We start from the raw sequence: 25658 nt of genomic DNA, 5'->3' as shown, positions 1-25658 counted from the left end.
GACCAGGTGAAAAATTTCCCTTGAACTATGCTTTGATTAGAAAAGTCCATTCAAAGAATATGTGGTTTCTACTGCAGGTGGGCTTAGACAGAAACACAAGCTTGGATGTCACTGGACTAAAGAGAAATTTTATCTAGGCTCAAACTATGTAGTTTGTGTGATCCTGTTCAAGGCAGTTCGGGCAAGGATGGTTGCTGCTATGTAGATTATTTTAAAGTTACACCTTTAGACTCTGAATCCCATGGTCTGCTGACCATGAGCAGCTAATGAAACCCTGAATTATTGATCTCTCCCTCCCCACCTTTTCTCTCTCTCTTTTTTTCTTTGCTTGCTTAGTTTTGGATTCCACACAAATTTTCAGGGACTTGTTATTAACCTCTGGTGGCTCAGAGTGCCTGCCCCCATAAGGGCTGGACACATTTGCTTCTGCTCTAGATGCAGCCAAGAGCCAGAGGCTAATTTACAGCTCAGACTTGCTTCCCTGAGATCTGGTGCTGGCAGCTGCTGAGCATCCCCAGAGTCCAGGGTTGTGTAAGGTCTTTAGGGCCATTTCCACAAGAAGCATCAGCTTGTGTCCTGCAGTTCCTACCCCATTCCCTCCATGGGAACACAGGGCTGCACCCAGCTCTGGTGATGGGAAGTAGCCTTACTTCTTCCCAACCTAAGTAAACTCTAGGCAGGGATCCTACAAGCCCATCCACTGCTGGTCTCTGAGGTTACCCTGACCTTTCCTAGTTGCACCTAGAAATTGTGAGGAATTTTGGCTGGGACCATCAGTCCATGGGCAACTAGGCTGAGGCCCTGTCACTAGCTCAGCACCTGCTTGCGCTCCTTGCTGGTTTGCCCAGGGTTTTTCATCCAGCAGAATAACAATGAAAGGCTCAAGCCCCAAATCCAGTCTCTGAACCTTCTTTTTAACCTGCCTGTTAACCTTGAATCTCCTTTGATAGCTTCTTCTGGCAGTGACTGCCTACACCGGGAAATCTCTCAACCTAGCGATGAGAGACAGAGCTAAGCATCAAGTAGTTCCCTCCCTGCTTGATGGTAAGCTCAGGGCTGTATTTGTTCTATTATTATTATTACTATTATTATTATTATTTTAGTTTATGTCACTGGAAATGGGGGCAATTATCTTCTGAGAAAGCATTTGCAAGTTCATTAAAGTCAAACATCCCCAGCAATTAGGGAAAGCAAGGCACAGTCTAATTCCCAGTGGCTTGGGAAGCTGCTTAGAGGGTGGGCTCTGCTATTGCAGCAGCAACCTTCCCCCCCAGGACAGCCCCAGGCTTTGCCACTGCAGCAGTGGGCAGGGCAGGGGAGGTGTGGGGTTGAAACCCAGGGTGGGTAGAAGGGGCACTGCGAGGAGCTGGTGTGGTAAGGTAGAAGGCTGGGGGAGGGACAAGACAGAGCTCGAGGCAGAGAAGGAAAGGAATGAGAGTAGACAAGAGGGAAGAACAAAGGAACCAAATGGAGAGGAGAAAAGGAAAGGTGGGGAGAGAGGTAAAACCTATCCAAAGCCAAGGCGCTGAATGGAAGAGAGGCAAATAAACAAGAGGCACAATGACAGAGATATGATGCAGAGGAAGGGAGAGTTCAAGGGAGAGAGAGAGAAAATCACTGATCCACATCCGAAGGGTGTGACAGTGGGAAATACCAAGAAAAAACAGGCAGCTAAAAAGCCGAGCAGGGTCTCCTGGAGCAAGAACTGCATGACTGACTGTGCCACAGCGTTGTTGGCAGCGCTCTCTGGCCCATGACACCTCGCTGCACAACCCTGGCTGTCATTTCCATGAGCACTGGGCTCGCAGTGGTCCCGAGGACCCTGCATCAGCCTCTCGACTGTGGCCTGCTGGGGAGCTGGCCCTGTCAGTAAGCAGGCTGATTTGGATGTGAGTGAGTTAAGGTGTGACAGCTCTGGGCTTGAGCTTTTCCTGCTCCTTCCCCATCCTGGACAGTGGAGGGGGAAAGTGAGATGGAGCAGCTTTGAGGCAGCAGGGAGATATGAGAGAGGAAGTCCAGGTGGGCAATGAAGGTTGTTCAGTCCTTCGCTTGTAATGTGTCACCCTACTTATAAAATGTAAAGGGCGATGCTTACTCTACGCTTGAAGTTTTGCTGCGGTGCTGCAGGGGAGGCAAGGTGCTCTCATGAATATCCTATTCAATTATCACAGACCATCCCATCGGCCATGCTCATCTCAACTAAGGTTTCAATGAGGAAAACGCTTTGGCTGTGCACCAGCCTGTCTTCCCACGCTGCTCTACAATGAACTTCTGCTCCACAGAGCATCTGGACAGTGATGTTTCTACAGGCCCTTTCACCCCTCGCTGCTTTTACACATAGCACCTGCACAAAGAAGAAAAGGTCCCTCTCCTCCTGAAATGCAGCTACTGCTGAGGTGAAACCCTGTAGCTGCTACCTGTGCCCACAGTCACATACAGCAGTTGAACTTCAGGGGGGACAGGGCTGTGTATCCCACCTGAAATGACAGGGTGACCTGAAGAAGGTAGCAACCAGGATTCTTGATCAGGATCTGAAAAGGACAGTAAAGTCAGTACTGCCTTTCTTAGTGTTCATTTTCCTCCTGGTCAGACCTTTGTCTTTTGTTTTTCTAATCTGAAAGACAGCCTAACCCACAGCACCACCTTTAGCCAACAGCTTCCCCATTCCCCAAGGAGCACAGTACAGTCTTTCAAATCACCAGAACTGCCCCCAGCAAAACCCAAGTAACCGGAGTTGCAGGTCTATGTAATTTGATAAACTGGCTCTAAAACAGCTCTGCCCAAGATATCCTCTCTCATAACCTCTTCGGCTTTTGTTCCAGATAGATCAACCCCACATCCCCACTGCAGAGCTGAAGTGTGTGTGTTCCAGGATCTTGTATCCCCAAAGAGCAGGAATCTATAGCAAAGGCTTCTACTTAGAGGCATAGATTCCATCTCCTCATTGGGGCAGCTGGCTTTTTCTCAGCTTCTGGTTCTGATGGGTTCAGTGGGTCTCAGTGGTATGGCCTCTCCTTAGAGCCATGGGTCTGTGGGTTCTGCTTCTTGCTCTGTGGGATTGCCTGACTCCGCTAACACCAGCCCTAGCTCCACTGGGACAGGGTGTCAGCCTCACTGCTGGAGGCAGAGAATGATGGTGTTGAGTGCTGGCTGATCTTCATGGAAGCTCAGTTTATTGATTCGTGTTGTGGATCTTCATGCTCATCTGCGCTTGACTGACCCAGAGATTGCCCTCATGTGTCCACATTTACTTTTTCCTCTGGCTTGCCCTGGCCATTCTCTCCACCCACCTTTACTTCAGCGGTACCACTGGTGCTGATGTTCACTCCACAGATCTTCTGCAAGGTGGCTGACAGGGCTTTCATGTCAGCATGTGTATGAACTCACCACAACCAGTGGGTGACATGGATCCCTCTTATGGATCTGAACTCTTCACAGCAACAGCATGTCTTGGATGCCAGAGACCTTATAGAAAACCTTCTGTGAAATGAGTTGGTCTACATTTTTTCTCATTCTTTTTATGTGTTTATAGTATAAGCCAAGAGAGAAGGAGAGAGATCCCATATCTCCTTCCTTCTTAGTCACTAGTTCAGGTGAGAATGGGAAGAGTTAAAGCTACTCTTAAGATATCAAATATAGGAGACAGGTCACTGGTCCCACTATGAGCTCTTAGATACTGCTGACTTACAGCAAAGTCTGAGAAGACCTAGACCATCTCTATTCCTCCTATCCCAAAGTCAGTACAGCTTATTAACAAACAGTTGTACTGAGATCTTATTGGAAGTTCAATGCCAAATACAATGTCGGATGGTGAAAGTAGAGTGTAGTCTCATTAATTTCAATTACACTTTCACTAGGGACAATTTTTACAAGACCTCTGTGGTCTGCTGCTCCAAACAACTTGCCAGAGGAGACATTGTTATGTTCCAAAAGGACTCTGAACCTAATAGAATTAGTATTTGTAGTGTTGTAAGAGCCTCAAATCCATGGTGGTGTAGCAAGGTAAAGCACTGTGCAATATTTAAGCTGTGCTCTTATCTATTCCTTCCTGTCAGTGCAGGATGAGAACATCCTGAAAGGAGGCATAAGTGTCTGTCAGAACCTGAAAAGGTCTCCAGAGGGGACCTCTATGACACAGTTTCTTTCACCCAAGTCCTGGACTTGACTGCCTGAGACCATGCCCAGTTTGTGTAATTTCAGTGCTTTCCAAGGTCCATAAAAGTGATGACTCGGACCTGTGATTGCAGCTGTCACTCCTGCGTGGCACAGCGCCGAAGGCGTAGTGTTGTGCCATACCCCTCTCCCACCCTTCAGGTAGGGCTGTCACCAGAGCACAGACATGGCTTTGATTGGAAAGATCCTTTGGGGCCACAGGCAGCTGAACACGAGACCCAGTAGCCTCAGGGCTTAATCATTTATTCTAGAGACTGGCACTGAGCTATGGGAAATGCACATGTGGCTTCAAGCCATTTTGTTTCCTACTTTGCTCCTTTACTGTATACAGCCCTATTGAAAAAGGGGGAGGGTGGAGGCAAGCCTGCGGTGCATGCTGTGATAGACCCTTTGTGGACACTGTTAAGTTAGTGCTATAAAGAGCTCCAGCCAAAAGGAACATGTTGAATAGATGTCCTAGGGAAAAAAAGCCACAAGTGTTTGGATTCACCACTTACAAGGGCTAGTATATCACAGCCGCATTTAAACAGAGCTTCTCCTAAGCTTCCTGCTGTAGGAGAGCTGTTCTTTCTTTCCATTTTTTCACTCCCTGGGCTTCCCATCTTTGTTATTAAAAAAGGGCTTTAAACATCTTGGTCCTAAAGTCTTCTGGCTTTTTCCCATTCATCAGTCAGGAAGCATGGCAGCAGCCTCAAAGCACTGCGCACTGTAATGTGTTTTCTCCAGGACAATTTAGATCACCCTATATGTGGTGCATCTGTAGCACAACCATACTGTACATCCAGGCACCCCTGGAACCCTCTCTGTGGAGGGCTTTACTCAACAGCCCCCCTGGCAGAGAAGTCAAGGGAAAAGGGACTCCTGGTGAGGAGGAAGGGGTGGCTGGGCAGGCAGGGTGCACAAAGCTCCTTCCACTTCTTTCTGCTCTGCTGCAGATGTGATACCGAAAGAGTTTTCCCCATGAAAAGGACTTGTGAGTTTCTGGAATGGGAACCTTCTTCCCTCAGGATCCCAGGCAAAGCCAGACAGAAGGCACTGGGAAGTTATGCACAAGCAATCTAACACCAGAAAACGTGCAGTGTTTCCTCTTCTGTTAGTAAGGGCCAGTTCACACTGCACAGCTTTGTCACACACTGAAGAGCAAATAATTAGAAATCTCCAGGGCCCTCTAGGCCCCCCCTGTGCACTGCAGCAGGGCTGATTTTCTTCATCTTTAACCCACCCTGCAAGAGCAGCATATTTTACCAGTCTTTGGACATTTTCCCCGAAGATGGTTCTCTGGGTTTCTCTGGCAGTGTATTCCTTTGGTGAACTGAAGGGTTCCTCCCTGAGTTTTGCCCAGTCCCCCGCACCTTGTCCATGTTGAGAATATCTTGTTTCTGCTTTCTTAGTAGCACTCCTTCATATATCAATAGCTCTCACCTGTCATACCATCCTTCTTTGTCAGATCACTCTTCCTAGCCCTATTAAGCCCTACTTAGAGATCGTACTTGGGTTACTGAATTCACATTTGTTCTACTGAGAAATGACTAAAATGTCTCCCCAGCTTTACTGAATAATGAAACTATATGCACAAAAATAATAATTAGCAATATAGCTAAAAATAAATCAGTGTGTGGATCAGACTCCCAAAGGCAGTAGGAAAAGCTGCAGCCATGAACATAGATGGTGCTGAAAATAGCTAAGCACTTAGGGAAAAAAAGAAATAAAAAGCTTAGGGGAACTTATGAATGACTGAGTGTCCTATAGCAATCCCCACAGATTGTTAGAGTCCTGTGTCTGACTGCTCCATTTCCTGTCAGCCTCCCCCAAATGCTATTCAGCACATTTAGGAGTTTTCTGAGAATGTCAAGAAGTTGAGTAGCTGGAGCAGGCTGGGACAAGTAAGATGGAGCAGAAGGATGTCAAACACGTTTCAGAGGTTCTCCAAGTTTCCATCCAGGCTCCTGTTGTCATAATGGTGAGCTTCCAGATGAAGGAAGAAGTGCCCACTGTGAGAAGAGCTGAATGTATGAGGATTTATGATGATGACAACCATTATTATTTCTACAATCTTGGGATACATCTCCCTTGTGATGCTGGGAAAGGAAGCCATGAAACAAGCAACGGGAGTCAAGATAATGGGAGTGTGCTGAACACAAGAAAGGACACAGGCACCACACTGGTGCACAGAGGAAACCCAATTCAGGTTCTCTAGGAACCAGTTTGCTTTCTCCTAGCACCATTTAAAATAGCAAGCCATTTCTTGGTAGAAAGACATACTTCCTGCTTCTTCCAGAAGTCACAGGACAAGGCTGGTTCTTGCCAGTCCAATTTATTGACCCATTAACAACAACAGTCCTTCATAAGACACATCACTGGAGTTAAGCAAATTGTAGGTCTGCTCAAATGAAGCAAAGATTATGGTATGCAAATGTCTACGCTGTGTGGCCAGGGTATGTCATTAGTTGTACTCTCCTTTTGAGATGAACCGGTCCTTCAGCCATGAAAATAGACAGAAATCATGCAAATTCCATTATAGTGAATGATTACCTATCTAAAATTTTAGCCCAGGAGTATGACTTTTTTTTTTTTTCATTTTTCTTTTTTTTTTTTCTGTAACCCCTTCTTTTTCTTCCTTCCCAGTCAGAGAGAAGAATTCATATTGTATAACTATCACAAACTGCATGTTACAAACACACCAACACACACACATAAATATAGTGGAGTGAGTAATTTGCCAGAAATCCACTGGCTAAAGTCTGTCTGCATAACCGATTCACTAAATTCTGCTGAAATGTAAGCTGAAATGGAGCCTAAATACAGAATATTTTCAAACAGATTAAATTCAAGAGTCATTCTATCCCTTCCAGAAAGAATAAGTTACAAATGCACAAACACTTTTTGTACTCTTCCAAAGCAGTCACTAACTCAAGGTTTTGGGATCTGCCTAATCATTAGTAACATCCGAGAGTACTCAGTGTAGAATTAGAGCACCTATTGGGGCTTTCAGACAACTAACAGTGCAAAGCAGAGGAAAAAAATTTCCACCTGTATTTTGCTTTGGTTGCAGAAGCAATTATTTTGAAGCCTGAAGAAAATATAACACATCCCCCCAAGATGCCTCCTTTCCAGATTTTACTCTCACAGCACTTTACAAACAGTCATGAATTATTAACATTTTCGTATACCTTCCTATGCTTTAACACTAGTGGGTCAACATACACTTGATTGAAAGAAGAATTAAAGCACCAGGTTTTAAGGAGCGAATGGTGGGATCTCGACAAACGTCTGCTTGCCTTAATCCTATTGAAACCAGTGTGAATTGGGCACCGAGGCCCTTTGGTAATTTACAGAACTGTCCTAACAAATAAGATTTATATAGGCAGGAGCGTGGCAGGATTTTCAGATACCACTTTGCCACTGTTTGGAACTAGGCTTGTACATATCTGCTGAAAGATTGCAAAGTAAAACAAAGGAGCTTAAAGAAGACTTAAAGCGTTAGTCAGAAATCTGGTCATTTGAAGCTTAGGAAACTCAGGGGTATAAAGGGATTACACTAAAATCTTAGTCCTATTTTTTGCAGTCGGAAGTTGGAAAGTTAAAATGCAGGAGGCAGAGGTTTGGCAAAGGAGAACAGAGGATCTCAGGGTTAGGGCGGCCAACAGATGGCTGTCCTACAACACTGCCCTACCTTTGCTGCTGAATTCATCTGTTATCCTGGCCCATACTTTTCACGAGGTAATTTCTAGTGGCATGTTCTGCATCCCAGAGTAGCTGGCTTCACACCCCTTGAGCCTGATTTGGAGCAGTGCTGAGCACTCAGAGCTGCAGCTGACTAATGGGAGATGTTTATAGATATGCACCATTGAAAATAAAAACTACTAGTAAAAGTCAGGTCCTCTGTTTCTCAAATTCAGCACATAAAATTAGGGAGTCCTGCTGACCAAACTCGATCTTTGTGCTTCAGTTGCCCATCTGTAAAAATGGAGTATAAATACTCAGTTATCTCACATGGGTGTTGCAAAGATTTGCTAAGTAATGTTAGCAAGGCGCTCAGAATCACCAGACAGCCCAGGAGAAAATTAGTATTTCTGATTTTAGAGCAGAGTTTGAATAGTATTTATTGAGCAAAGCCATGGGGTCACACGCTGACTTATTATGAGAGAACAAAATATTGAATAACTGCTCATTAAGTGAGCACTGTCCATTCTGGGACCTGAATGTGGTAGGAATCCCTGGAAAGAAAAATAAGATGTGTTCCTATTAGTAGAAATTTACTGAAATACATTCACAAGCAGAGACCATGCTGAGTTTGCACAGGCAACTGCATTTCCAATATTGGCTAATTTTTTAATACTTGACTTATCAGCCTTAATAACTTTCTTCTAACAGTTTCTCTGTGGTCTTTTTCACACATATACTAGCTTACGTTGCAGCTGAAGCCTAAATCTATTTCCACTCCTAGTAACGTGGGATAATTCAACTTTGACCCAGATTTTACTTTCTAAATTCAATTAACTAAATCATGGGAAATCAAACCTCTTGTCCTCGTGAGCATCTTAAAAAACCCCTTTCCAATGTCCAAGAGGTGTCAAACCCCTACCCAGGACCTTATGCAAGGTGAGAGATTTTTCAACAAGTAGCTCCCAGGCAGAAAACAGCAATGGTTCCCCAGGGTCCCAGCACCCAGTGTGGGATGGGGTGAGGCTGGGTGCCCAGCCGAGTCCCAGAGATTGTAGGGAGCTGTTGGCCTCAGAAGCTCCTGAGAGCTTCCTCCTACATGGAGATACTGATAAAAAAGTAGTCCTAACATCAGCCGTGCGCTGTCAGTGATATGACATATCTCCATTGAGGGAGTCATACTTCAATCTCTCAGTATCTGCCTGTGGCTTAAAAGCCACAAGTTGGCCATCTTGAATTAGGTGAGGCAGGATTATCAGCGGAAAATGAAACGTTTTTCTTAGCAAAAAATAAATTAATAGAAAGTAAGTCTTATCTGGCAATTTAATGAGCGCACAATTACTGCATCAGGGAAAAGCCCCCTAAAGATTTAATCATTTAATATGTACAAAAAGCTACTGAACAGAGAATTACTTTGCTCAAAGGATCAGTTATATCCTTGCCGCCTAGTTTTCAGCAACTCAGTGGCTACCCTGCAACATCAGAGCTGGAATAGCAGGGGTGCTGCAGGGCAGAAGCACAGGGCGTTGATAAAAGTGGAGCAAAGGCATGACAGAAATCCTGTTCACCATTTTCCTGTGCTCTGTATAACTGAGTGCTATTTCATACCACTGCCAGCAAATCGACCTCCTGTTTACACCGCAGTACTTGAAAGTTGTGGTTTTTTGAAAACTGTGCCCATCTCCAATTCTGATTAACTTCTCCAGGCATTTCTGCGCTGCTCACAATTTTCACAAACAAATTTCCAAAGAGCAGAATCGCTCTGTGTGGTACCTCTCAGAAGTACTCAGCGTACTGTCGTCTGCTGCGCCTGACAGCAGGAAAAGCTTAGAGGCGAGTACCCAAGAAAGAATTTGAAAAATTACAGGTTGGGGATATCAGCGTCGATGATACCATACTGTGTGAAGCTGAGATTTAATGAATCATATGTGAAAGATGGAACTGAATGCGGCTGGATATACAGAGGCAAAGCGATGAGGAGCACATTTTGCTGTCTGCAGGGTCAGATCAGAACCACAGAAGCAAAAGAAAAGAAAGCAGACCCTGCTAGTGGGGCTGCTTACTGCACTTAGCGAGGCAGGAAGGCTGACCTTACCTTGGTAAGGCCCCTTCAGTTCTGGAGTGGGTGCTTACAAGTTGCAGTATTATCTGCTGTGGTCAGTGCTTCTCCTTCTATGGGGAGAAGAAGACACTGGAACCACATGATTGCAGATCCTTCCAACAAAATTATCTCCTGACCTAGTCCAAGTGTCATTTCTGCCTCCCCCTCTGTGCACACTTCTGTGACAAAGCCAGAAGCAGGGGCTGCCCCAGGGGTAGGCTGAAACACCATCTGATTTGGGAGAGGTGAGGAGTAAAAATCCTCACCACCTCGCAAATGCTAACACAAGACATACATTTCCACTACCTTCTTGGCAAACATGCATCAGGTTTGGCCCAGAGAGACAATCACACTTTGCAATGAGGTCTTTCTTCCCCCCAATGACAGCATCTCCCATTTCCATTCTTAACTGGCAGAGGGACAGTGTTCTTCCTCCAGACCTGCCAACAGGACATTCTCTTTCGGCCACCCACACTAACTCCATGAAGTATCTCTCTGGATCACCCTGCCTTGACCATCAACTCTGCATCAGTCCTGACAGCCAGAGGTTTAACTCCAGGGGAGCAGGAGGAGGGTCTCTTAAGCTGCCATGGAGGGCAATCTCAGCAGAAGGTCCTCAAAATAGGAGACAGGGTATCCTCATAAGCCATAGGCTTCAAGCCATAACCAGCAATTAGATTTGCTGGGTTTACAGTGTCATACCATGCTGGCATGTCTCAGGACAACAGACAAAGGCACAACTCTTCCATGCTTAACGGAGTGCCAATGAATTATTTTTTTTCCCAAGACTTCTGATTTTCTATACTGGGATTTCTGTATTTCCATTTCAGTCTCTGCTAAGAAAAGTTCTCCCTTGAGCATGTTTGGCTGCTTTGTGCCCCCCCGGGAGAAGTAAACTTTCTTCTGGAGATAATTCATAGACACAGAGGCCTAGGAGGCAACGTATCAGTTCATCAGCAGCCAGCATATGTAGCAATGGTGAGAAAAATTCCCACTTGTGCCTGGGCAGAAAATTGTATCCCGTCTTATGCACCAGAGATTTGAGGAAGACAATACAGACATTCATAGACACAATGACAACAGCATGTTCAGACTAGGGAGAAACCCCAGGCAGGCTCTCATTAATAAAAGTGTATGACCATGTATCACTGAGGTTCTTGCCTTTTCTCGGGCTCCCTGTTAAGCCCAGATTGAAGGCTCTGACCTCTTTCTGAAGCCCATCCTGGTCTGGAGCTTACATTCTAGGCAGACTGCCTCTCCTGGTGTGAGCACAACGTCTCCCACCTGGAGATGCTCCAGGGCAGCAGCCAAGAGCCTGGACTTCACCAGAACAGCACCAACAGGACACAGGACCTGTGATACCACAGACTTGCTTGATTCCTCAACTCCCCAGCTCAGCCCTTCCTCAGGAGATCCTCCCATGGTGTCCTGTAGGCAAATACATGCCCCACTCCCACAGACACAAATGTAAAGAGACTGGGAAATAAAACAAACAAACTATTTGCATTACTCAAGCTATTTCTTCCAGGTGAGGAGAAGAGAGGGCAAGAAGAGTGGAACAAACCCATATTTTTTCTTTCATTTCTAGATTAATTCATGTGAGGCATGTGAACACTAGTTTAAAAGCTATTGGTTGTATTTAGAGAAAAGAGGCAGAATGACTTCAGCAGATAATTCCACTTTCTTCTGTGCCTCACATACAAAGGGAGTAATAACAGGAGTGCTCCAGGCTTGATTTGTTAAGGATCTAAGATGACATCTTCCGACATCAGTGAAAAGTGTAGTACTAGTTTCAGTGATAACATATTTGGCCCATTTTTGCCCAATTATTTTGCAACCCATCGTTCACAGACAGAACTACAAAGTAGCGTGACTCAGATATTACATAAAAAGCCTATCTTACAAGCATCTTTCTGGGCACACGGTAAAGGCTGAAGCAGAAAATGTAAAATGGAGACTACCTCTGAAACCTTGTGCATATGCCTTATAATAGTCTTTGTCATACCTTTTTTCTTCTTGCAAGCCTTCCCCACCCCAGCTACTACAAAGGATAGACAGAGCTCATTGAGTGGGTAGCGATTCAGTATTTTCCCGTTATCCTAATTTCATACAAAGTGCCTTATTTGCCGCACATCATTCAAACCCATCACTGAATGCACAATACTGATTTCCTCACAGCCTTCTTCTGTGGTGCTATTTTGCCATAATATCTCAGGGTTTCACGAGCCTTTAATGGATGTTCTCCCAGGGAGGCAGGTGGGGTTGTTATCTCTGTTTTACAGACAGTGAAATCAGACACAAAGAGGCTAAGGTCAAAATGGCCAGAGCACCCACGACTTTTGGGTCCCTAATTTGTGATGCCTTGGATTAGCATTTCCCCAGCTCTGTGTGTGTTGAGAGCAGAACTCCATACAATACCAGCTCTGCACTTCTGCAAGTCAGACCCCAGGTGTCTCAGACTGCGAACCCAGAAAATGAGAACACACCAATTAGCGGCCACCCACGGAAAACCTAATTTATATGGCTTTTTCATATCACACAGGAACTCACGGCAAAAGGCAGGAAAAAGCCTAATTCTTCAGGGCAGTATTCAATTGCCAAAACATGAGACCATTCTTCTGTTTTTGAACAGCCCCCTGCCCAATTCAATACATAACCTTCATCGCTGGCAGTAAATTAACAGGAGACCTATAGAAAACACCTTCGTTTATGGCAAAACTCATTCAGTCCCCAAGTATATTCCATTCTGTGCACTGAATGAGACAGGGATCCTATTGAAAAAAATACATACCAGTATTTGATCTTGTAATTAAGGACCACATCATTATGCCAATATGTGAGAGAAGACAAATTCAAACAGGCAACCCTTTTAATTAATTCTCTATATCCTAAGTGTTTGACTTTGAAACTCAATGTATGCTTAACAAAAGTGTTTAATCTCTTATTTTAAAAGTGTAAACTTAAAAGGAAGAAAATATGAAATTTCATAATTTGAAATCATAATGGCATTCTCTTTCTTTGTATTATAAAAGCGCAACCGTTGCTTATTAAATGGCTGCAAAACTCTTTACACTTTCAAAGCTTTATTCTTCTAATCTCAACAGATACAGCCAAATAACAAATTAAAAATCCACAGTGTCTATTTGAAGAAGACCCCTACCAAGAAAATTCTTATCCAAACAGGGAAAGATCAGCAAAATTTTATGTAGTTGAAAAGATTGTCTTTGGCTATTACAATTTATCTCATCCCCCAACAGTTGGGTAATCCTGACTACAGACCGGGTGCCTTGTTCCTCCTCTTGTGTTGTGTAAAGGCTTTGGAATAACCAAAGAAAGAATATCTTCCCAAGGGTTGTATGGACTCAGCACGTGATAATGGAAGATACCACACGTCAGCTTTAGTTCTTCTATATCCTCATGCAGCAGTAGCTCTTCTGCTGCATGAGAATATATCCAGTGAAGGTGAATATTATATCTCAGCATGTTTTATTCAGCATTCCCAGCCACCGCTGGGACACATCATAATGGGAGCAGAGGGGATTAAGCACTGAAGGTGAATGCTAGTAGGGGTACAGCACTCCAGTTGGGAATTTCTGAGTGACTGCTCTATAAATGCTTTGAGACAATTCATGTCAGGCAGGTAGAAGAAGCCACCAACTGATAAATCCCTTGTAATAATTCTCTCCTGAGGATAATGAAAAGGGAACCTCAGTGTGGAGTTCCAGCAGATGTCCATGTTCAGAAGACAGATGTTGGAGCCAAGTCTAGGAAGAAGGTGAGATGCCTTGCAGAAACCATACTCTTAAATCCACTAGGAAATATGGGGAGAACTAGGCACCTCAGTATCAGGCAATAAATGTCTTTTGAACCTGCCTATAGCAAATGCTAACATCTAAACTGTCTGGTTTAGGCATCTTGCCCTGGTTATCAGAGAGGCACCCTCAGTTTTGGATTCCAAGCCCTGAAAGAGACAACAACTACAGTTTGTCTCTGACAGCATGCGGTTGATAAGTATCTATGTAGTATCTCAGTGGAGAGACTAGCTTCCCTAAATTATGACAGATGTTGATTCAACTCTCTACTGTACCTGAAAAGAGCTCAAGTCTTACCACCCTCCCACAGAAGACTGTTTGGAGTAAGCTGCTCCTAGCTTTTCCTGCTTAAGCTCTTGGCTTTTTTTCATGGAAGAATTAAATAAGCATGAGGCCAGAGACAGAGAGAGCACAGAAGTGAATATAGCTTTAGAGCCTACTTGTTAAGCACTCTTCTGGAAGAGGATAGATTGGGTCCAGTTCCTGCTTCAGTGAACATCTGATACTAATCATACAAAATAGTGTCGAGAGAACATAAGAGACCATTTGGTCCATCCTCTGGTCCAGAAGCACCTCCTACAGCCCTTTAGTGATTGGAGCTGCCATAGTTTTCTCAGACAATCTATTCCAGTGCATCACAATCCTTTTGGACTCTTTCTAAAGTCTAGTCTAAATCACTCTGCCGGCCCATTAAAGACCATTACTCCTTGATTTATCCACCCTGGACAGGAAGAACAGATTATTCCCATTTTCTTGCACTCGCTGGACTATCATCCTGACTCCTTATACCTTTTAGGTTAAACAACCCTAATTATTTCAGCCTTCTTTTCTCACAAATTATATTTCCCTTGACCTCCAGCAATTCTTACCACCCCAGTCTGCACTCTCTCTCGTTGAATCACGCTTTCTTAGAGTGCAGTACAGGACTAAGGAATGACACTTCAGCTGTGACTTACATGTGCACATCAGAGCTGAAGGCTTATTAGATGTGTCTTACAGCCTGTATTCCCATTTGCACAACCTGGTAAGATGCTGTTGTCCTTTTTGACAATAAATGACTAACATTGAACCTGTGGTCCTCTAGAGACCCTGTCTCCCCTCCTGAAGGATAGCTAGCTGGCCTGTTGGCTCCCATGGACAGCTGGCTGCAATTTATTAATCATTCCCATGGAGAGCACTTTACATTCGCTCTGATGCTGTTCAAACCAGGTCCTTGGTTTGACAAGCTTGTCTTGAATTCCAGTAATTTCCACCAGCCTATACTTGGTTCATGCCATCTGCAGATTTTAAAAAATGCTTCCTCTAGACAGTCATCCAGGTTGAAATTAAAATATAAAGTACAAAGCATTTAATGAATATGAAGCACTTAACAGGCCACAGCTCAAGCCTGTGGCAACCCACTTGATTGTCTTCTGTTTCAGCAGGAAATCAGTGAGAACTGCTCATTGAGTAGGATTATCTACACCCCTTCTGCATCCCTGCTGTAATGTTTTCCTTTGGACCGTGTTTCTTTGCTTCACTTATGATAAAAGCCTGCGAGATTATGTCAAAATCCTTACAAATGACAAGGTATGACAACTACTTCCCCTGTATCCACAAGGCTTGTTATAGAAGAAAGCTAAATTAGTTTGACATGATCTATTCTTGACAGATCTGTGCTGGCTCCTAATAATCTCCTTTACTTGATTATTTCTACCATTTTTTCCCCCAGAATGAAGTTAAACTGAGTGGTCTGTAATTTCTTATCTTCTCGTTCTTTTTCAGCCTTTTGACACCTCATCCACCCCTCATGAGTCTTCAAAGCACTCAAAGCTCATGGTTCAGAGATTGCTTCCATCAGCTTTGTAAATAAGCTAGGACGATGTAAAACAACCATCTTACATGAGTACATCCTGATTTGTTCTGCCCTTTTCCTAGATCCTGAGCTTCCTCCTTTGTGGCTCCTATTAATTGTTTTAGCCATCAACTTGCAGTTGACCGCGTTACTGGAGACACACAAAATGGGCATAAAATGCTTTGGCCTTATTGACAACGTATGACATGAAGCTTTAACCAAAGCTTTTCCCTCCCTTCCGTATCATAAACACTAAGGTAGAGAGTCAGGATAATATTCCTTCACTCTCCTTCTCTGGCACAATTAATATTTTATTTGACTGTGCAAAATAGACCAGCTTCTCCAGGAAACACTAGTCCCATTATATTCTATAGCCTAACAGAACATTCTCCTGGGAGGTGGGGGTACACATCTACTCAGGCAGAGATGGTAAATTCGCCATATCTCTTGGAAAATATTTGAATCAAAGTGTTTCTAGATAAAAGGAAGGTAGTACATGCCCTTCCTCTTGGATGCGTTCTGTGGGGACACTTGACCTGTGTGCTGTGCAAACTTACCCATTTTGGCTGTGCAGGGAAAGCAACTGGAAGAATACTTGGTTTGTAGATCCCACCGTAGCTTAGCTGTTAAGTAGGTATTGAGCTGATTATCGCTTATAAAACTAAGGATCATCTAGGCATGCCAGTAAGCAGCCTTTAAATGTTCAGGGGACTTTACAGGTGTAAGTGTAATTATCTTAGGACTTTAGGCATCTCCACAGTTAGAAAGAAAGGAGGCTCTAAAGTTCTACAGCCTACAACAGACACCTCTAAGAAGGCAGTTCAACTTACAACAATCCCTTATTTCTCAGTTCAGAACAATGGTAAAATACTGTGATACATTTCAGACTCCTCTTGTCAGCCACACCCTAATTAAAAAGTAATTAAATTCTACAATATAAGGCATTGTCTTACGGTATATCTTCCCGAATTGTGGAATCATACGACTCAAAGGAAGAAAACAAAGGACATAAAGAAGAATTAACTGAACTTTAAAGGAAGATTTGATAAAAGTTCCTATAAGCCATTAGGGCTCATTTTTCACTAGTTTGTTAATTCTTTTGTCTTCCACAGAGTCCTGTACACTGCCATCATAATGGAGGGTTCTTTTTGCTGTGTATCTAGTTTTACCATGTAAGAGGAAGCTTGAGATACTAACTCACATACTATGCTACCTATCCTCTGGAAGTTATCCAACTTCTGTTTACTTCATGGAGGTTTCAGTTAGCTTCAGTTCTTCAGTTATTTTGGGGGGAGATCTTTTTTCCTTGCTCCACCCGTCCTTTCCTTAGGATTTAATCTCTTCTAGCTGGTATTCTGACTGGAATTCAGGACAAAAGGGAAAGGCCGTTTGCCAGATCTTGTGCTTTAGGTGGAACGGGTTGCATCCTTATCATGCTTTTGACTGCAATTTTAACAGTCAACATTAAACATCAATTTTCTGTTGCATGTGTCTGTCCTCAAAACTCTATGTAGGGCTTGAAGCTCCTCTGGGTCTTCCACTGGAAATGCAACAGCAGGAGGGGTTAAAACCACTGTTTTTCATCTTTGATCAAGCAAAGTCTCCATTCTGACAGACTCCAACTCAGCCTGTGAAATCTTTGCAAGCTGCCAGCCTGACTACTCCAACATAACAAGCTAAGAATTAAAATCTTGACCCTAAGAAAGGTACCCCCCAGTTCTGAGAAACACAAGCACCACTTCAGCACAGGTCTCCGATCTACAGTGAGGTGTCCCTGCTGAGGATTAACTTTTGGTCCAGCTTCTAAAAGCCCCTTTGCCTCAGTCCCCCATCATTCCAGTTCCCCGTTGTTGCCGTGCCATCTCCCAGCTGCACCACGCTTCTCAGGCACTGTTGAGCAGGTGGTGCCCTCCTCACATTTTCTCAGCAGGTGATTTCCAGCAGTGGACTTCACTCTTACATAAACCAAATGGCTGCAAATTTTACTGTCAGCAAATCAGCAAGTGATACTTGTTTCTTTATGTCTGCCCTTCCAAACCTAGATGATTTTTGTTAAATTATTTATAAATCCACCACTAAATACCTTACTCTTAAAGCTATGGGCAGACAGAAGAAGGAATGAAACAAGGAGAACAATGGTCTGTTCAAAACATCCTGCTGGTTTCAATGGGAACTAATGCAAATGACTGGCATCTTGTGCAAAAAAGCAAAGCATAGTACCATGCTGCCCCAACCTGCCCACCCTTGAGTACTTGACATTGCAGATTTATAAGGTCATTGGATACTATTAATAAAATAAATGGATTAGAGTCCATTCAATAGTCCGCTGAACTGGATGCCAATTGATAATAATCTTAACAATTATAAGAGTAATTGAAACTGTAAATTGTTCCGTACATCACCAATTATTAGAAATCATCCCAATTCATAAAGAACCTGAAGTTCCTGAAACCACAGTTTCACTCCTAGGCAATTATGAGAAGAGTGGAATAAAATTAGCTTCAGAGCTAGGTTCAGACCCAAACACACTCCCCTGCACCCCTAAAATTTAGGGGCATTCAAACCAAGTAAGTAGGAGTCTTTTAGAGCCTATTAGCTTTACTAATTACCAACCCTTACAGAAAGGTGTCTCCTACAGAGAGAATGTTTAAATACTGTGAGATGTCCCAGCTTTCTATAAATATACTGTGATTGTGGCTGGAATTAATTCAAGAAACTTCAGAAGTAAGATGAGTAATGAATGGAACTGACATTTATTGGTTATAATTTAAAAGAATTTAAGTACATTTTGGCTTCCCTTTCGAGGCATCAAAGCCAACCAACCCTGGCGGGAGGAAGGCAGGCTCAGGACATCCTCTCTTGGGCCAACAAGACAGCTGGAGCACAGCCTGCCATTAGTAGCCAAGGGACAAACCCAGAAGAAGTATCAATCCTCAGCAAAGCCGGAATGGTGATACCAGTTTGTACCGCATCCTATGGCAGCCATACCCCTCCCCAGCTGCCTGCTGGGGGTGGGCAACCTTTTACCTATGCTAACACAATGTGATAGGTGACGATGCACCACTTTCCTGCCTCTGTCTATAGGTGCTCATGGGCAGTAGCTGCAACAGCTGCCCAAGTGGAGGAGTTGCTGCAAAAGCAACTGGACGCACAAAGGAAGAACCCATGTAGTTTCCCCTCCTAACAGTTTCCCTTCTGCCAGGAAGGGTGAAGGGAATAAGACCCTCGTGGTAGTGGCTGATGGTGCCAGCAGGAGTGCCCGGGGAAGCACAGCCTAACGGAGGGCTGGTACCCAGCTGGAGGGGAGAAGAAGCAGCAGGAGGACTGCATGGTCAAGGGAGCAGGAGGAAGGCGAGGAGCAGAACAGATGGGGAGAGAAGACAAAATGAATAACAGGCAGAGACAGCAGGATCACTGTAACTCCAAAAGCACAAATTCCTTTTGTTATATTAAAAACAAATCACTATTTTCATTACACTATTCCTCCACCCCATACACATATTGTAGGTTGCTACAGCCTGGATCATTATGATGGTAGGGGAGGAGCTAGCACACCAGTAAATAGCAGGAAGAAAACTAAGTTGTAGCCCTACTCTCAGGCTCTGGCCCATAGTAATAAAGCCTGGATCTGGGAAGAAAATCAGTAGTTTGTGTTAAAGGAACTCAAGTGGCTAATAAACATCCCAGCACTGCAGGAGTGACTGAGGATGGATAAAGCAATGCTTTCCCTGTCTAAAGCACCTCTCACCTGAGGGCATCTGAATCCTTTTTTTTTTTTTTCACACACTGATTATTTAGTTTCCAAATTAAAGAAGCATCTTGCAGAGATGGCCATGACAGGCGGAGAAACTGTGCTTAGATCAAGTCAGAAAGCAGGTTAATTGCACTGCTAGGAAGAGAAACCAGCTCTCCCAAAACCAATTCCTATATACTAACTACTGGCCTGTGGTGCTTGCAACCACGAAAAGCCATGGAGTTTTACACACACACTCAGCAGGTGATAGAGAGAGCTCTAAGGAAATATAAACACCTTCTCCACATGAGGCCATCAGAGCTCTGAGGTTACATGTCACCTCCCAGCGTGCTCAGGAGGATCTTGGAATTATAGATGAAATGAATGTGGATGAATTCCAGGCGTTGACTTTGGGCTTCAGATGTTGAAAGATGTTTCACCCAGATAACTGCTCAGGTATTCCCACTGCAAGGTGTTCTGGTATTTCCACCAACAAGGCATGTGCACCTTCCAGTGGGCCTTTCTGGATGACTGACCTCGTCTTACCAGCTTGGAACTCCCTGTGTAGAGCTACTGGGCTATGGTTGTTGCCTTACAGCTGGACACTGGGCCTTCAAAACTCAGATGCAGCCAGGTATGGACTGCTGCCAAATCTGTCCCTGAGACTTGTCAGACTCGCAGCAAGCAGGGAAATCGCAGAGTGGCTTCCAAAGGGCCACAACACAGAGAGCTGCCATCAAAAGGTTTCTCATTCTCAGCTTGGAACTGTCACCAGAGCTATCGTTCATTCTCAAATCCAAAGAAAGCCCTCCCTGTGTAGGGAAGAAGCCCAAAGCAACAGAAGAGATGCAAGTCATTTATGTGCAGGAGGAGGGGACACAGGAGAGTTGTACAGAGGGAAGGATGCATGGGCCAGCAATGCATGGATTGAGCAAATGGTAGCCAGTAAGGTACCACCAGCCTACTGGGAGCATGCAGAGGTCTCAGATTATATGTACTTGGTGTCATACTATCTCAGCCAAAAGCAGAGACCATCTTCAGGCTATCCCTGCCGTTTTACCTATTAACACACCGATCCCTCAGCACATACATGCCTGCTCGGTACAGACTAGGCAGAGCCCACTTACGCCCCATGTCCCCTGCACATGGAGCAGACGAGAGTCACTGAGGGGAGCACATGCCTCACAGCATGAGGCCAGCGAAGCCAAACAGGTATACACATCTTTGATTTTTACGTCATGCAAGACTAGCAGCCTGCTTTCATCTTGCAACGGGCAAAGGGCCCAGTTCACCTTCCCACTAGCACAAGAAGGCCTTGCAACTTGGCAGCTGCCAGCAGTGGGGAATTCTTGCTCTCTGGGAAATGGGGAGAGGGAAATACAATAATATTATATTATTATAATATATAATAATATTATAATATATGTAATAATGTCTGTGCAGGTGGGTACTAGATCCTGGGATGGCATCACAGAATCCACGACAGCTGGCCTGAAACGAGAGCAGACTTGAGGTGAAAGCTCTTTGCACTTTTTCCTTCTAGGCAGTCAAAGACACCTGACTGGAGGAGGGGTCCCTCTCACCCCCAGGCAACGACCACCCTCTCAGCACGGCATGGGCACAGTCTAGTGCTATACAGCCCATTTTCTTATCCTGAGGCAGCTCTGAGATCATTCAGACACCCTCAGCATTGGGCCAGGACAAGCCCTCAGACAATCCATGTCGTTTCCTCAGGCTGCACACGTGTACCCAGCCTGGCACAGGCAGATACAAGAGTCAACGCAGCCCGCCCAGCAGGGATGCCTCTACCTACCGGTGGGTACTGCCTGACTGGTTTTTGCTGGGACTCTCATTCAGGAGCAAGCGGCAATAGGCAATTTGAATCAACAGACTGGTTTCTTTCCCTCTAAGCATTACCGCTGTCCTCCCCCTGGAAACTCTGCCTGCAATTAGTTCCCTAGGAGGGGGCTTGTCTCTGCCATTAAGAACAGTTACATTACACGATCTAGGAGAAATCAATGTCTCTAATAGTCAGCAAAGGCAGCGGAGGAGGACAGGGTGATGGGAGGGGTGTTTCTCTGGAGACACCCTTCTTGGGAGGAATCCCAGGGGTATCGCCTCAGGAAGAGAAATAGTAAGGACCTGGAGTAATTAAACTTCCATGCAGCAATTGTTTACTGGAAGAAGCACAAAAACGGCTCGGCGTCTCCCAGAAAGGCAGAGGCAGTGGCTAGACTCTCCCCAGGTGCAGATGAAGTGTCTCTGCCCTGAAGTCAATGGTCTGTGGTGATTTACACCACGCTGGCAAGTGGAGGGAAGAGGGGCGTGGATGGACACCCTTCCTTTCAAATACCCCTTTTCCTCTCTCCACGGCGGTGTTTAAAGGTAAGACCATGCCTTGCAAGTTTTGAAGCATCTGGATTGTGTGGCATAATTAAGTTATTTTAAATGAGGTCCGAGACATTTTAATATCCTGAGGCAAGAAAACCTTAACTCTGCGTGCATCTTCCTCTCGCTCTTTTTCTCCATTTCCTCCTTCCTGCACACCTCTGCAGTTCCTGGAATGACAAGACACCTCACCGGCTGGCTGTAATTGCTAGAACGGTTCCCTAATGCTTTCTCCTTCTCCAATTGCATTAAACTGCATCTTTAGAGGTACAGCCCTGTTTATTCATGCTGCTCGTGTGGAAGGGGAAAGAAATGCAGACTGCCTCTTCCCCCCTCCCTCCTTTGATTTGATGGGTGTGGCAGGTTTAAACCTTTGCAGCCGCTGGCTCTCCAGCACTGGGGTGAGGAGGAGAGGACAGAATGGGAGGGAAGCCGTCGGATATGGCTGGTGATGAATGAGACTCATCTCACCCACAAGTGGGAAACCTGCTTGCGGGTTATTGTTTAATCACTCATGCAATCCAATACTGAGCACATACCCCCATAACGTCCATCTGTTCTAGTATGCGGTGCATGCAACACTTGCATTTCTAGCCACCTATCTAACTACCCAGCTCTGCGTTATTACTGACTGCATCTCTCGCTGGCAGGTAGAGTTCAATTTTTCAGAAATCACTTGACCCAGCCTTTCGGTTATGCCACCTTTTAGCTGCATATTTTGTGGGCACAGATTCAGAGCTGCAGTCAACTGTAGGCAGAAATGACAACACCAAGCTATCTACATCTCTCATGGGCGGGCACAGTCAGTCATATACTTCACTCTTCACATTGGCATCGCACCCACAAGAAAGAATAATCTGCAAGGTACAAGTGTGTGAACATATTTGTCTTTGAGGGGTGGGAGGACAGACACATACAGGCACACCTAGACACAAATGTGAAGAGATTTCTTCCACGCCCAAGTCTGTAATTTCAACATTTTGCTCTTTAGCTGCCAGAAAGGCGGGACACCGGGGGCTTCCCCTGAAAAATAATTTGAGGAGAGCTGTCTTTATATTGGGAAGGAAACTCCTGCCTGTGCTGAAGAACCCATTCCATCTTTTTCTCTCGGTGAAAGGTCTGGGTGGGGACAGAGGAAGAGCACAGGCTGAAAACCGAGGTCTTTTTCTTCTCCAAATTAGAGCTGCCTCTGGTGTATCACCAGCTTTGCTGAGCGAACTGCTGTATTGCCAGTTTGGCAATTGTGGTGTGTATTCAGGTACAGGAGCAGGAGTTGGGCTCCGAGCCCAGGAACATCCACCGAATACGCACAGGCAGGCACATTCAGGCTGTATGGCTGCAGAAGGATCAGAAAGCATGTGCGAACGAGTGCGTGTGTGCTTGTGCATATATGTGTAGTACAGATGAGAGCGACCGGAGACTGGAGATGTGTGCTGCACATGCACGCGCAAAGGGGTGTGTACCATGCGGTGGATTAATGTACGGAGTGGGAAGAGAGGACTATGTGCAATCAAGATACCTGCATGCCAGGCATTTCTAAATATGTCAGAATACAAAACGACAGGAGTAAACGCATACAGATGTAAAGAACAGATACATCGGAATATTATTCAGGAGCTTTAATGCCCGAACTGTGATGGTATGGGCAAAATTATCCCCCTCCCCAACAGCTCTCTTCTGACTCCAAAGAATCCCAGAGCTGCCTACTTTATTTTAAAATTTGTTGTGCACCTCCGCCCACTGCTCTGTCACTCTGCCTCCCTGTCTGCCTTCCTTCTCCTCCTCTGCTCTTTTCATCCCCTATTTGCCAGCTGAACGTGCTCTGCTGGCTGGCTCCAACGTGTTCCCCCCCTCCCCAGCCACCACCACCCCCCTCCAGATTTTAGTGAACGTATCATTAATTGCAAAGCATTTGAAAAACCTGCATGGGGAAAAACAGGGGATGACGCAGGGTCTCTTTCCACCCTGTTCGCCTGCCCCTCCCCATTATTCTACAAAATTGCTCCTTCGTTTGATAACACACACATCTCCATTCAGAAACACACTTTAACCTGGATTTTCTTTCAACGCTGTGCTGTTCTACAGTAACTGGAGTTACTCATGTCACTGCTCAAGAATACTGCAGTGCTATAGTGTAAGAGATATATAAATGTATGCATATATAAAGCAACCAGTATGGTGCTGTACCTAAGACCGAGTTGAGTTTTGTGCTCAGAACAAGGACCAAAGCTCCTTGTTGCTACCTATAAATCCAAAATTTGGGGAAGTTTCCAAAATGCCTTACAAAGATATCTGGGGCCAGTTCCTGCCTCAAAGTTCCAACTGCATAAATCCAGCAGCCTCCTGAGGAAGTCCAAGAGGTTCAGCCAAAATAGGCTCTCTTAATCAGGAGCAGGTTTGGGCTTTCACACAAAATAAAAGGGGGAAGGGTGAGGGGGGGAATGATCTAAGTAGCTTTTTTTTCAATTTCATTTTTGGACATAAAACATTTGGCACTGAAAACTAGCCACCACCCAAACCTTCTCATCATCACAGTTCCCTTACAGGAAAAGCCAGGTGGTACCAGTAAAGAGAATGATCTGGTTTCCAACAGGTTCACACCGTGAGCTTCTCTTATCCCACCCGAGTTCCAAGCTAACAGAGGCGTGGTCCTCTGTCTCTCTACCAGCTGGTGCACAGTTGTCTAACTGGTTGTACTATGAAGGGTATCGCAAAGAGGGTGACTCTCCCCCTCCCCTGGCTAATGCTTTTGTTATTAATTAATTGCATTTTTCACTATAGCATAGGTTGAAAAAAAAAAAAGCTTCAGGTTAATTCCTGCTCAGATTGTTGTAACACAAAAAAATGAATGCACCTGTCCTCCGAGCTACCTCACAGCACATGCACATAAAGCATCTCCCATTCATCGGAGCCAGGAGCAATAGAGAGCGTTCTGACCAGGGATCAAGGCTCACTGGGCATCCTTTCTTTTTTGGCATTAGATGAAGAATTGCTTCCTTTATCTCCAAGGTAGAGCCAGATCTCATCACGTTTCCTGCCAGCCGCACACCCACCCCCCCAACATCCACACCCTCAGAACCACAGACAGAAAACCCTAGGCAATGCTTCTGCCCACTATTAAAAAATAATAAGGAGAATAGAGGGGGGATTCTGGTAGCTCCCCAAATGTGGATGTAGGCCACCCCCCCCCCCCCCCCCCCCACATCACCAGCCCCGGAAAGGCAAAACAGTCATGTTGCAGGGTGTGAAAAGAGCCTTCAGTCGCAAGATGCTAAAGAATTGCAAAAGACATGTCTGCTGAAAGCAGCTGAAATTTCCTCCCCCCTACCCCAGCCCTACCCCAGCCCCTCACACACTCAGGCAGACACGCACCCCATGGACAGCCAGCAGCCTGGGAGATTTCTTAACGGAAAGAATTATAAAAATCTTCAGCTCTACCTGTTTTGTTCTTCTCATACAGCACAGCATGATCGTATTGTCCCCTTCCTTCCTTCTTCTTCCTTCCTTCTCCTCTCTCCTTTTCCTCTTCTCTCTCTTATCTCTCCCCCCCACCCTCTCCACTCCCTCCCTCCCTCCCTCCCTCTCTCTCTCCCTCTCTCTCGCTCTCTCACACACACATACACACACACGCACACGCACACACACACACCACAGGGCAGTTCGCAGCAACTGGAAGGTCCACAGCTATTGCTCACCACACATGCACACGCTGCCTCTGCCTCCCTCCCTACCCTTCCCAGAATTGTTCACCAGCTCTCCCTGACTCGTCACCTCCCCACCCCACCCCCACCCCAGCAGCCACCCCCCCCCACCCCCAAGTCCCTTGCCAGCCTCATGAATAATTAAAATCTTCAATCTGGACCCAATTACCCAACGACTTTCCCACTGTACAGAGGCGACAGGGGAGAGGGGACACTGCAGACTGCGGAGGGGGTGGGAGGGGTGGGGTGGGGT

At 45.2% G+C, this 25658-nt stretch overlaps 1 protein-coding gene across 1 annotated transcript in view; it reads right to left on the bottom strand.

The window, feature by feature from the left end:
- The window catches only part of GAP43 (growth associated protein 43), a 62049-nt gene extending 36795 nt beyond the window's left edge, over positions 1-25254 (bottom strand). Inside the window, exon 1 of the mRNA XM_074808445.1 lies at positions 25143-25254. Within this exon, the coding sequence (XP_074664546.1) occupies positions 25143-25172 (30 nt within the window). The 5' untranslated portion in view covers positions 25173-25254. The remainder of the gene's footprint in view (positions 1-25142) is intronic.
- Between the last annotated feature and the right edge of the window lie 404 nt (positions 25255-25658).

This window comes from Strix aluco, chromosome 2 (assembly GCF_031877795.1).
Source record: "Strix aluco isolate bStrAlu1 chromosome 2, bStrAlu1.hap1, whole genome shotgun sequence".
Lineage (NCBI taxonomy): Eukaryota > Metazoa > Chordata > Aves > Strigiformes > Strigidae > Strix > Strix aluco.
The sequence above is the reverse complement of the archived record's forward strand: the minus strand, read 5'-3'. Positions and strand labels throughout refer to the sequence as shown.